We start from the raw sequence: 13,860 nt of genomic DNA on the forward strand, positions 1-13,860 counted from the left end.
TCTGCAAGCGGGATCTGAAGGCCTTAGGAATGGACCTCAACAGTGTTAGGTCTTTAAGAAAAGAAATGTAATTAAAAATTGGTTAGGGCAGGTGAAGTTATTTAATCACTGCCTACATGAGAAGAAGGACACAGCCGTGTGGAATTAACTACCATGAGGTGAACCACTAATTTGATTGGTTAGAGGTAGTATTTTTTTAAAAATTATTTTATTTATACCCTGCCTATCTGGTCATTGCGACCACTCTAGGCGGCTAGAGTGGTATAAATTAAGGTTAGTGTGCCCTTCACAGTTCTATTTTGACTGTCATGCTTATGTTCTGTCTGTTTGACTGCTGAATGCCTATGTTTATGTTCCTGTGAGCACTATGTAAATATGTACAGCAAGTAAATATTCTCTGCACTTATTCCTGGTGTCTTCCTGTGTGCCTTACTCACTGGAACTTCTAGTCCAAATCTTCATAGGGAGAAAAGCTTCTGCTGTGATTTTAAACTGCTGACAAACAGATGGAAAACCTTGACATCTGAGCGTTCAGCCTGGAGGCGGGCGGTGCAGCATGGCCTCTCCCAATTTGAAGAGACTCTTGTCCAGCAGGCCGAGGCAAAGAGGCAGTCATGAAAGCAGCAAAATCAGGGAGCTGGGCAGGGAACAGACTGTATTTGTCATCCACGTAGAAGAGATTGTCACTCTCAAATTGGCCTTCTCAGCCACATGAGATGCTGTTCCAAGACCTCTGTTCAAAGCACGTTACTGTAGTCTCTCAAGATCGAAAGATGCCTACAAAGGGAGATGCCCACAGTTCAGCGCTGTTCTTCTGGAGTGGTGAACAATGTCCTGTCCTTGCCTGCTTGTAGAGGCTGCCCTAGTTAGCTATTCAGGGAATTTTCTACACACCTGCCAAAGAGAAAAAAAGAGAAAAAGGCTGTGTGTGTTTGTACACAATCTGAAAACAAGGGAGGATGATACCTTTAGTAGACCACTGTTAAAGACAGGAAAGCTTTCATGTCCCGAAGGACTCTTCATCCAGCTGGCATGACAGGGCAGTGGGAGGACAGAAGAAACTGAGAAGTCTCCACCATCATCCTATGGCTATCAAGTGAGTTATCTCTCATTAATTGCCTACCCCAATAATTAGTTTATGATGCAATTGCATTTTAAAGGGGCCCACCCTCACTACTTTTTGTGGTGGAACTGGAACTTTTCTGGTTGTTTTATAGTTTGTTGGGAAAGGCCCTGCTAACTGTGGAGGAGGAATAACATGAGGCTCAAGAACAGCCCCTTCCTTCTGCTCCGTTGTGGGTGTTCAGGACACAGTGACCTAAACAAGAGCATGCTTTATACAACTATTCCACATCTTGTAGCATTCAAGTTTTTATTTTTTTTAAAAAAACCAACAAAGCATTTATTTCATTTGTTTTCATGTATCAGGAAAGTAAAACTGTACTATTTAAAAATAAATTATAACAGTAACGACTATTTGTTTGTGGCTTTTGAGACACAGGCAGGTCAATGACAACAATGGGGGCCTCAGCCTAAATGTGGGGTGCGTGTGTGCATTCGCACCCATCACCAGTCTTTTATGCTTTGAGATATAAATATTAACTGAATACTTGAACAATATAATCATGTTTTACATTATAATTACATTTTTCAAGCTTTTCCTATCCCCCCCCCAACCAGACTCTAGTTTTGCCTCAACCGTCTGTGTCCTGATAGGTAGTGAAATGGTCAAATTGTGGAAACTGACAAACTGAGTGAAAAATAGACAACCTTCTTTAATAAAAGGTTGGTTGGTTTGCTTTCTAAGTATGTCAATCATTTTTAAAATACCAGATATACTAACACGTTTATCTTGAGTGTTGTTACAGTCAATCTGTTTGGTAGTCAGAATTTAGGGATTTTATTTTTCTGTTATTTTTTAACACTAGTGATGGTTTACTAATTTCTTTTGCTGGCTAGAGAATTCTACGAGTTGTAGCCCAAACATTCCCTTGGAGGCACACCTTCACAGGGTGAGGGCATTTTGAGTGTGTCAGTGTAGCTGAGAGCAATGCCGTCAGAAAGCCAGACTCCATGCCAAGCCTGGACTTCTAGCAGGGTCCCAGGCTGAGATCCAAGTCACATTGCTTTCCATTGACTACATGACCTAAAAGTCATGTACAGTAGCTGCAAAGCAGCTCAGAGTCCTTCCCCCACGTTTGAATTTCCCCCCTCTATGTGGCTTCTACTTTTTTAGAATCAAATACATTTGCATTGGTTCGGATGGTGTGATTACTTCAGTTAATGTGGAGGGGTTTGTAGCCATTGTTTTATAAAGCCATTCTAGCCAGCTCAAGCGGCAGGGAGAGACACAAATCAATGGGGAAACTGGCTCCCATTTGAGTCCTCTCCTGACAGCATTGAATCCTTTCCACATGAAGCTTAGCTTTGCTTCTCCCCCCCCCTTCCTCCCTTTTTTCCTTCCTCTTGTAAGGCTTCCTAATCTAGCACTAATGTGTGAGCAAGTCCCCAAAGCTGGCTGACCAAAAGAAAACATCCAAACAAACAAGGATTCAGTAGGGAGGGAGGAGGACATTTTAACGTGATTTTGTACAGATTTTCAGGAGGCATGGTTAGGGCAGGGTGACCCTAAGATTTCCTCCTATCTACTGATTTCCAGTTCTTCTTTCTTTCCCCTTTTTGGTTACCCAGCTGTCTTAGTGCTATGACAGGAAGGGGAGGGGAGGGGAGGGAAAGGAAGAGGGAAACAGGGAGACCTAGGCACCAGGAGTGGAGAGGATAGGATTCAACTAGTTAACAAGCAGCAAACAAGGCTGATTTCCTCCCTTCTGCTCACTCCTATGTGATTGGCAGAAGTGACTTAACCCAGAGAATCCCAACTTCCTGGGTGTGACTTCACATGGATCTATTTGCATTTTTGCCTCTGTGGAGTTGTACCCTAAGAAGCATAATCCATCTTCATATTTAACTGTCATATAATCAGAAAAGAATGGATAGTTCCACTGGTGATGGGGGCAGAGAAACTTATGGAGTGCAGCTACTGGGCAGCAGAGATAGCTGAAGGTGACCTTGAAAGAGAATCTTTCACAGACAATGGTGGTGGTACTCAAGCTAATTTTGTTTAGTACTATGCAAAAGGAGGCAATTGTGAAGCATTGCATACCTTGAAAACACTATGATGAGACAATCCAAGATGAAGCAAGAAATAACACTGAAAGAGCCTTGTGGCGCAGTGGTTAAAACGCTGTACTGCAGCCAAAACTGTGCTCACGACCTGGGGTTCAATCCCAGGTAGCGGCTCAAGGTTGACTCAGCCTTCTATCCTTCCGAGGTCGGTAAAATGAGTACCCAGCTTGCTGGGGGGGGGGGGCAATGTGTAGCCTGTATAATTAAATTGTAAACCGCCCGGAGAGTGTTTGTAGCGCTATGGGGCGGTATATAAGTCCAAAAAAAAAAAAAAAGAGACTCCCAGGTTAGAAGGCACTCAGTCAACTGCTGGAAAAGGGTGAAAGACAAGTATCGATAGTGCTGGTGCTAATGAATCAATGAGATTAAAGGTAAAAGGACACCTTGTGCCTAATGTGCACAGAGGCAAAAAGGAAAGTGCTGCATGTTTCATAAAATTGAACAGTGGAACATGAGAAATATGAATCAAGATGAACTGGAAACCATAAAGCAAGAAATGGAACATTTATATGTTGCATTACTTTATGGGAATGCACGGAAGTGGGCAAGAGTAGGAGATTTTCAGTCAGAGAATTACAAGATGCTTTTTTCTGGAAATGACAAACTCAGAGGAAAAGCTATGGCTCTAATACTGAGATTAAATGCAGCACAGGCAGTGAGGGGCTATAATGTCAAGTCTGAATTCTGAACATTCAGAAAGAAATCAGCAGAGATAGGGTTAATGTCAAGCCTGCAAAATCTGTAAAATGTCTGAAAGGATCAGGTCTAACCCAAATATTTTGAGAACTGGGTAAGAGATGTAAGTGCAGTTTTGAGTTAATGGGGAAAACATCATTAGATCAGGAACAAACTGTGGTACTGATAATAAATTGCTATTATCAAAAATGAAGAGGAAAACTGATAAAGGAACATTAAAAGAATCATAGTGCCAAGCTAGAATTAAAATAACTTTTCTGATTAACCGGAAGTGCATACAAAAATAGACTGGCATTAATAAACTCAACCAACCATGAACCCAAAGACCTGTGGGTTGAAACCAAAGATATTATCTAGGAAAAATGCAAACAAACATATTCCTATAGTCAAAAGAAAAGAAAAACCTATAAGGATGACAGAAGAAACGCAATTGTTAAGAAGAGACAAGATGCAAAAACAAAAGGTGACAGAAATAAGGCCAGAATCCACAGTGTACTTTCTCAGCAATTATCTCATGGGGTGAAAGGAAGCTATCATAAGTGCAAATAAATAGAAGAGTGCAATAAAAAAGGGGAAAACAAGAGATCTTTTCCATAAGATTCAATAGCTCAAAGGGAAATTTAAATCTAAATTAAGGGTGTAGAAAGAAATATGCTAGGGAAATATGCTATCTGACCAGGATGAATAAAGAGAAGATGCAAAGCCTAAACTGAGGAACTATACAAGGAAAAAAGAGAGAGAGAAGAAGGATGACAGATTTCTTTGAGGAAGAATCCAGTGATGAAACTGAACTGAAAGCACTTGGAAGAAATACCTCCCAAGGGATCCTGGCAGAACCTTTGTAAGCTACAGAGACTTCAAAAATCTTAACAGAAGTATGGCAGAAAATATGAAAAACAGGCCAATGGCCCACAAATTAGATGCGCTTGATACGCATTTGAATTCCCAAGAAGGGAGATACCATGGTCTGTACGTAGCTTGACAATAAATTTTTATCCCCTTGAACTGAACGAAAGGGTTATTTTCTTGACTTCTTCAGGGGAAGAAATGGTTCAAACCTCATTTTATTTTCAACACATGATCTTCTGCTCTCCTCCTTTCCCCCCCCCCCCCCCGTGCTGTAAAAGGAACATGGATGATCCATTTCTGGTGCATTTAGTGCACCCTCCAACCACACACGCGTGTACTCCTTGTTGTGAGTGGGACTCTGGACCTTTGCCCTCAAGTCTGCCTTTGTGCCACTCCTGATGGAATGAGGCCAGCCCTTCTTTCCAAACTCGAATGTCCAACGAGCAGCAGCGGAAGAGAAAGGGGGCTCCTTTCCCATCCCTCAGCTGCGAAATGGCCCGGCTCTCTCACCCTCTCTTGCCCTATAGAGGAGGGACCAATGGGCCAGCCAGCTTCTGTTCCAGTCCCAGCTGTAAATAGAGCTGGCTTTCATTATGCCTCTCCCCCCACCCACCCCCTCCCAGGCCCCGGCTCAGTCCAAAGGATTTACTTAAAGCGCTTGGTTATTTTTCATCCCTGACTGCCGCTGTTACACTGACATCCTCCTCAGATGCTCCGCTGGCTCCAGGCAACTGGCTCACCCCTTTCACAGGAATCTAAATATAGTCCCGGCAGCTAAGCAGAATTCGCTCAGCAGCCAGGCAATTTGGGATACGTTACTATGTGGATGGGCTCTGGAGCCATCTCAACTGGAGTGGGGATGGCTAGGCAGGAGACAGGGAGCAGCCACTGTCAGGGAAGGCAGGAATCCCCTGGGTTAAACTACTCTTCTTTCAGTGGGATATCCTCTCCCTCTTTTTTCCAGATCCTTCCGGCTTGGTCCCAGTGATTCATTCCGACATTTCTTTTCTATCATCTGGTACTATCAAAACGATCCATTCGAGAGCAGCTTGACAGGTTTTCATCATTTGGATGGTGTCAAAGCGAGTGCAGCCGTACCTTAAAAGTGCCGTAACAACGCAATCCTATGGTGACACCGGAAAAGGAGGTCAGATATTCAACACCAGGTTACAATCCCGACATTGTTATAGTTTTGCTATTGGAGAAAGGAATAACCTAATAAGAATCTCATCGTCATTATTTCCTCCCGGGCAAGGGTTCGTTCTATCCTCAGCTGCCATGCAAGGTGAGTCAAGCCTCTGTGCAGAGCAGAGGCTGGAAATGTTTCCCTTTTTAAATGACAACTCCCAGGATCCCCCAGAAAGGAGGACTGATGGCCCCACCAGCTGGGAGATTCTGGCAAGGGTGGCAAATGAGAAACTCTCCCTAGCTTTCCCATAGAGTCCTGATTTCCAGCATTGCACTCCTAGGATAACCAGTGACATAGAGATGCAGGCACTCCTCGTGGCAGTCCCAACAGCCAGTGGCCCAACGAAAATCCCAAAATGCAAGCTGTGGCAATTTCAGTATCAATCATCTGTGACTGGGAGGGCCTTTTTTGGGGTGGGCTGACTGTCATTCTAAGCAATTGTTTCTCCCCACCTCTGAATTCAAAGAGAGACCCACCTCTCTGAGGAGTGTACCTTTCTTCTCCTGGATGCAGTTTTGTTGTTCCTTTCCTGCTGATCTGTTCACAATTTTAAATAATGATACTTTTTATCCTTTCTCTTACAAATGATTCAGAGGGACTATCTGGGGAACTTGAAGCTATTTTGCTCTGTGACTTTCTGTACTTCTGCTGTGCAGCCCGAAGGAATTTTTTTACTAGAAATTCAAAACTGAGCAGCACAATCCACTTCTAGCTAATCCCCTAATAAATTTTTATTCTCCAGTGAAGACTAAGTCATCTGTCAAACTACTTTGCATAAAGCAGGGATATCTCACAAAAATATATTGCTGCTGGGAAAATTTGTTTCCCTCTGGCTATCACGAGTTCGATAGCAACATTCAGAAGGAAGGAATATGTCTGGAAAGAATGGCAGGCGGTAACCATGATCCTCCTAATCACCAGGTCCTGATGCTCGGATGACACAAACCATGACTCTAAGCAGCAAGTAGAGGATTGGGATCATGTTCTCTGTCTGTACAATGAAAGTGCTGAACCCTTGGAAGGTGAGCAAGCTAAGGAGCGGGTCAAACAATGGATGTAACTCAGACAGAGAGCATGTGCAGACATTTACCATGCAAAACCGTTCTTGCAGAATCAGGGATGACGCAGCCTCATAGCTGCTGGCCATGCCTCCAGTGCTTATACACATACAGCCACCGGCTGGAGTTGCTGTTTGATGGAGATACAGAATATCAGCACCTACTACAGTCAGGATGACAGTACCTGGCTAAAAATATGCCTCTCTGTATTGGCTGCTTGGAAACATGAGTGGCTGGGCTGTAAATAAAGTGGTGCAACTGGAGCTTTGCCCCCTGGCACCAAAAGGGAGAGGGGAATCTACTGATGAATGTCAGGACAATAAATGGAAACCTCTCCTGACCCTATTTACTTCTCTTAAAGGTAGGTGGGTGGGTGGGGAAACATTGGCGAATACTACTTCCTCTCCTTTTTCCTGGCGGGGGCTCATGGCCGTGCATTAGGATTGGACACAGGGCCAACTGCCCCAGCCAGCTACAGCTCCGATGAATGCAAGGGGATAGGTTGTGGGCCTCCCGCCAGCATCTGATTGGTTACTATGGAAATAAACTGCTTGATCAAAGAGGCTTTACTCCTGATTAAGGAGTGCTTTTCTTTATGTTCTCTCCCCCTCCCCATACTTCTGCATCTGTTCCAGTATTTCCACTCTCATTCTTCCTAAACAGAGGTTTTGCATTTACGCCTTGGATCCTTGGTACTTTTAGAGAGGTTAGAATATGCTTCTCCGTTCTTCTGGGTTCGCTCTGCACTCCACCATTTGCCCAAGTAGAAACAGTGACATTTTTCATTGCTATGTCCGCTCTCAAAAAGCAACCTGTCTCACTAGTTCCCAGGGGAACATTTCTCCTCTTTGAAAGGGTTTTGCGGCCACTGGAGTGAAAATTCTGTTCAGTGACTGTGGTCGAGGCTCAGAGACAAGAAAGGGTGCAGGAGAGGGTTACTAATTTAAACTGCGTGTCAATAAGCTTAAAACATCTAATTCATTTTATTTTACACTCAAAGGGGGATTTCTGTAGCAAATCAATTTCAAATTAGTGTTTACATTTACATTTACATGGTTGCATTAAAAGCCTTACCAGAAAGACAGTGAAAAATCCAGTCCATGATTTTACTTCTTTTAGTGTTCATGGATTAATTCACAAATGACATTCAGGGTTTTAATGATCCATTTATGCATTTCTTACTTAATTGGAAACTGGATGGATATTTATTTGAACAATTTATTAACTATTTCTTCCCCAATGGCTGTCCACTTCCCCACTTTATTCTAACATAACAACAACCCTGTGAGGACGGGCCCAAGGCCATCCAGTGAGTTTAATGGTTTTGTGGGGACTAGAAGCTGTATCTCACTCATCCTACTCCAAAAGTCCTACTGTTCCAATACAAATCTATCCTTAGGTAGCTAATAATAACTTAATAGTAATATTGACTTGATATTGGTTAAAGGTTTGTGCAATATATCAATGTAAGTTACTCGGTTTCATTTAAAATTTGAATTATGTTGCCCAGTCTCTTAGCACATTTCTAACAGAATTCCTAAGTTAACTGATTTTAATATAAGAGTTCCTATCACTGCAGAGGTTAAAATCTTTGGGAAAGTTACTTGGTGTGACTGCAGCTTCCATAATGCCCCAACCCACATGACTGTTGGCTATGGTAGGAGATTCTAGAAGTCACGGTCTTCCAAAAGAACTAGGAAAAGGCCATGTGGTCCCCTCGATGTACAGTAAGAGGGTGTGATACTATTTTTGGACCACTAAAAAGACTCAAACAAATTGCAAGCTTTCATGGAAAAAAAACCTCCCACATCTTCAGACTTAGCACAGGCCCTTCATGGACAGTGCAGAAAATTTTTAGTCGAGAGTCCAAAAATTGAAGTCATATGTCTGTGAGAGGTGATGTCAGTCCTCTTGAAGCTGCAGTCTCAAGCATCCTTGAAGCATGGTTTGGAATCTTCTTTACACTCCACTCTTAAGACCAAAAAGGCTGTCAATTACTCCGAGATTGCCCCTGCCCCACACCCACATTGCCCCCTGAAACACAAAGTTTCTTGTTGGCTTCGAGAGTGGGGTGGGGAAATGCCCCACAAAGATGTAACAGCCTCTGGCACAAATTAGGGTTTATAATTTGGTTTATTTACCAGGTATAAGTAGCCCTCCGTGCAAAATTAAATTCAGATTAATATTTTACCTAATGAAGATAAGGTGTTACTTCAGTTTGTAGTCACCTCTGGTTCATAATGTGAGTAATTTTCCAAATGTAATATTTCCAGGCTCTGCTTGTGAGTGCACTTTCATGCCCTTCTTTGAATGTGTCATATGGGTATTTAATTGCATCTGCTGTTGGAAATACCACTATGACTCAGCTGGTTGGAAATCTGTATTGCTGTAAGAAGAAGCTTTTCCACGACAGCACACTAACAATGATAACTCTTCTGACCACCAGGTATGGCCATCAATTTGACTTTTTAACTTGGTGGCACACCTAATAGATTCCCATGGTGTAAATATTGACACCAAATCCACTCTTGTCTGCTCCAATCCTATGACAGGTGTTGGTGGCTTCATCCAAGTCAACTGGCATATGTCGGGATCTAAGCCCAGTGTTTACCTTTGGTAAGATGATGAGCTGACAAATGGCTAATTTTAGCTCCTTTGTCTTAGGCAGAATACAAATCTAACTTTTGCTTTTCTGACGGTCTGATTGTATGAGCCATGCACATCACATCTGGTCTGATTTTGGGACTTCCTACCTAACCCCAAGTTTTATGTCATCTTTTTCTAGATGAAGAGTTCTAGAACATTTGAAAGCTTACTGTACTTCAAAATTTTCAGTGATCCAACAAAAGTACTGACTAAACCAAAAATTTGCTTTCACTTCTTTTCCAATCTGCTCTATGTGGGTTGCACGTTAGGGCAAGTTGCTCTCAAGGGCTTTATCTAAAAGCATGAGATTATGCAGGCTGGGTAGATGTCCCTACAAATCCACCTGAAACAATGCCAGCATGCAGTAATATGACAGGAGTCGGGGATGTTTCTGGAAAAGGCTGGCTAATGGCAGCAATTTTCTGACCAGTTAATTTTCAGTAGCACTATATAATCACTCATTTCCAGCAGAGGTTTAGTAAATCATAGTCAGCTTTCTCAGCCCGTTTGCAGTGTTCTCTTTTTAAATGAAATAATGCACTGTTACTTTTTATGCCAGTCTTTTTAATAAGAATATGAGGGTGTTGTAAATAATGGGTTGTCATAACAAGTAACACACACTCTCTCTCCATTTTTGAAAATAACCATATATGGGGAGCAAAAAAAAAAAAAAAGACCATTTGGTTTTCTTTTTCTCTCATGTACATATACTCTAGTGTGAGTTGACTGATTACCACACTAATCCATTCTGATGTCTTTAATACCAGTCCACATGTGCCATCAAGTCTTTATTGTCGCACAGAACATTTAAAAAAAAACACACACACCACAGTGACCCGTTTCAGGGTTTCCGAGGCAGAGAATCAGCAGAAGTCCGTCTTCCTCTGGGTCTGTGCAGCCGGCCCGAGGACGCGCAGGCTTGGCTCCGCTCGCAGGAGGCACGGAAGGGGATCGAACCCCCGGCTGCAGAGCTGGACCACGGAGCTCTCCGGCCGGCTCCTTTTTTAAACGAAAGAAACGCGGGTTTCTTTCCAAGAAGAATGCGTGTCCAGCGGGGGTGGGTGGCAGGGGGAGACGAGAGGCGAGAGACGAACCCTCGGCATTTAGAGCGGGAGAAGCCCTTCAGGCCGGCGCTCGGGGTCCTCCAAACGCAGCCCCCCTCCTCCTCCCTTGGCATGACCTCCCCCCGCCTTGGTGGGTGGGATCTGGCTGGCGCTCCATCCCCGGGGGCCGATCGAGCCCGATGCGGCCCCTTCACTTCAGCGCAAGCCCTTCCCTTCTCCTCCCCCCCCCCGCGGGCAATCCACGACACACGCGCCACAACGCTTCCTACATGCAACTCAGCCCCGCCGCGGCGCTGGCCGGGCTTCCGCGCCCGACGCGCGCCCTTGGCGAACCACCAGGTGCGTCCGCGACGCCGCCCGCGGGCCAGGTGGGGGAGGAAGAGGCGCCGGGAGGCGGGCCGCTCCCGAGCGGTGGCGGAAAGAGCCGAACCAGGAGGGGGTGGCGGTGGAGGAGGAAGTGGCGGAAGGGGGCGAGCAAGGAGGACGGGCTTCGGCAGGTAGACGGGCGGGTCGGAGGAGCGAGGCCAGCGAGGGGGGGGCCCTCGTCGGGGAGACGCCGCCGCCGCCGCCGCCGCCGGGCCGAGCGAGAAGTTCGAGGCGGCTGCTGCTGCTTCGCGCCGCGGGCCCCGCGCCATGGGAGCCTGCCTGGGGGTCTGCTCCGTCCTGAGCTGCGTGAGTGGCCGCCCTTCGCCTTTGCCGCGACGGGGATTTCGGAGGAAAGGAAGCGCGGGGGGGGGGGGAGTGGCGCCCTCGGCCGGGTCGGGCTGGCTCGGTTTCTGTGGGCGAGCGAAGGGCTCGGTGGGGGGGGGGGCCGCCGGGCCGGGTGAGAAGAGGGCGCCTCTGGGCGGGTCGGTCCTCGGAAGGGCGGGCGGCCCGGCGCGGGGGCCACCAAGAGCGGCGCGACTCTGGCTGCCTCGCCTCGGGCGTCGCGGGGTCGGGGACGGGAGCGCCCGTTCCTCGGAGGGGCTTCGCGCCGCTCTTCCCCCCCCCCCCACCCGCGAGGGCTCGAGGGGGCCTTTAGGCGGTCAAGGGCAGGGCAGGGCGCCCGCCGCGCCTCCGCCCGTTTCCTCTCCCCGGGGACCCCGCCCGGGAGTGTCCCTTGGCGTGGACGAGGGAACGGCGGCAAGTGCGCGCCCGGGTGAAGCGCGCCAGCCGGCTTTCCCGTTGGGTCCGGGACTTTCGAAGCGGAGCTCATACCCCGAAAAGGGATCGGACTCCTTAGGGTCAAGCTTGTGGAGTCTCCCGGTGAAACCGTCGGTTCCACGGTTACATGGAGTGCCCAGCTGAAGTTTCAGCGCCCGCTCCTGCTTTGGTTTCCCACCCTTGAGTAGTGCTCTCGGACTGCAACTCCCAGAACTACCTTGGCCAGTCCGGCTGCTGGAAGTTGCAGGGCAAGAGCACCCGCGTTGCCCAAGGTTGGGAACCGCTGCTGTTCAACTGCAAGACCCATCAACTCACTCTCTGCTTGGGCTGATGGGAGTTGCAGTCCATCAGCATCTGGGGGGGGGGGTTATGCCATCACTGCTTCTGCACCAGTGAGTTGTGACCTCATGCCTAAGGACTATAGGGTTGGACTAGGACATCCAGAATCTGTTAGGCAACGTTGCCCCTAACTTTGCTGGCCAGGAAGATTTTCCCAGTTCTATTTCCAAAAACAAATTTTCAAAGCTCTGGATATGACATGGAAGCTTACCTCTCTGCTATCAGAGCTGGGTTTATATATTTTTTCCTTTCCTTTTCTTGAGTTTTGTGAGAAGAAGAAAGATAGGAGGAGATTGGGATGGAGGAAGGAAAGATGATGGTATGAGGTCTCCTGCCTTGGGCAGGGGGTTGGACTAGAAGACCTCCAAGGTCCCTTCCAACCCTACAACAATTCTATCAACATTGGCGAGATGCAGAGGTTTCCACCTTCTTTCTGTAGAACCGGATGCTGAAGCTCCATTCTAGTTTTCCATTCCTCATGTATGTGAAACTTCACAAAGGACTCCAGTAACTCAACTGAAGTTTATATATTCTTGCATTTAAACCTAAGGTCAGAACTGTCCCATATTCTATATATCTATGAGCAGCAAACCATTCCTTTAAAAGCATTAGCATCTCCATCTCTGAGTCTTCCTGGGCATTAAGATCACCAGGGGAGACCTTTCTCTCAGTCCCACCACCTTCCACAGGTGTGCTTAGTGGGGATATGGGAGAGGGTCTTCTCCGTTGCTGCTCCCAGACTGGAACTCCCTCCCATGGAAAGCTAGACTGGCCCCATCTTTGTTGTCCTTCTGCAAGCAGACAAAGACCTTTGTCTTCAGGCTGGCTTTTCCTTAATGACTGGCTGCCTGCGAGGGGTTTTAAATGGACTGTTGTGCTCTATTGTTTTAAATGTGTTTTAATATTGATCTTGGTTACCATTTTAACATAGTACTTGTTTAATTCTTTTAAAACTTTTGTATACTTACTGCTTTAGCTTTTAAACACTGTTTTAGTGATGTAAGCCACCTTGGGTCATTTTGGGGAGAAAGGTGGCATAAACGTATTTTAAATAAACAAACAAATAATTATCTTTTTTGAGCAACATACATTAATGTGCGATAACTGTTACAAATAAGGAATTATGCCTCTGTTCCACACAACCATGGGAAGACATGGGATGTCATGAAAGCCAGGGCATGGTGGGGAGTTATTTTTTCTGCCAAAGAGGAGATGATGTTTTAGTAGAACTTCCTGCCTTGTGTGTCAAAATCACTTGCCTGGCTTGAGGTATTGTGTATTTTGGATGTGTGTACAAGTACTTTGATATCATTGGGAGGGGCGCTGTTTAGGCCGCAAAATATATAGTCCACCTGCTGTGTTTTCAACCTTTTACTGCAAGCTGTAGCTACAAAATTTACTTTTTTGTAGAGCTCTCAAAAATAGTGGCTTTCATGTTAAGCTTCTCCCCCTCCCCCCCAAGAGAAAGAAAAGATGAATAAGTATATAGGGTAGAATATTTTGAATTCCTGTATTGTAGATTGGGATTTAAATATCGTTCTGCTCCTTTGCTCAGTACAATCCCCAAAGCTGTTGAGGGTTGTACGCAAGAACCTTTAACTAATTACATAACATGTCTTTGGTAAATGGGGCTTATTAATGCTCTCCTCTCTGTGGTGCTGCTTTTTTTCTTTCGTGTCACCAACATTCT

At 45.8% G+C, this 13,860-nt stretch overlaps 1 protein-coding gene and 1 long non-coding RNA gene across 3 annotated transcripts in view; one reads left to right on the forward strand and one right to left on the reverse strand.

Annotated features, from left to right (window-relative positions):
* Nucleotides 1-7,906: 7,906 nt before the first annotated feature.
* Nucleotides 7,907-11,042, reverse strand: LOC144584295 (uncharacterized). The gene is made up of 2 exons (XR_013538451.1): nt 10,958-11,042; nt 7,907-10,623 (listed from the first exon to the last, which is right to left on the reverse strand). It is a non-coding gene; the product is annotated as an uncharacterized LOC144584295 (long non-coding RNA).
* Nucleotides 11,009-13,860, forward strand: part of SERINC2 (serine incorporator 2) — a 46,760-nt gene continuing 43,908 nt past the window's right edge. The window contains exon 1 of one of the 2 annotated variants that reach the window (XM_072979459.2): nt 11,009-11,027. Coding sequence is in view for 1 of the 2 variants with exons in the window: in XM_072979458.2 (XP_072835559.2) it covers nt 11,322-11,360 (39 nt within the window). In the remaining variant the exon portion in view is untranslated. Of the gene's footprint in view, nt 11,028-11,172; nt 11,361-13,860 lie in introns of those variants that run through there. The other variant, XM_072979458.2, reaches the window with a different exon arrangement.

This window comes from Pogona vitticeps, chromosome 9 (genome assembly GCF_051106095.1).
Source record: "Pogona vitticeps strain Pit_001003342236 chromosome 9, PviZW2.1, whole genome shotgun sequence".
Lineage (NCBI taxonomy): Eukaryota > Metazoa > Chordata > Lepidosauria > Squamata > Agamidae > Pogona > Pogona vitticeps.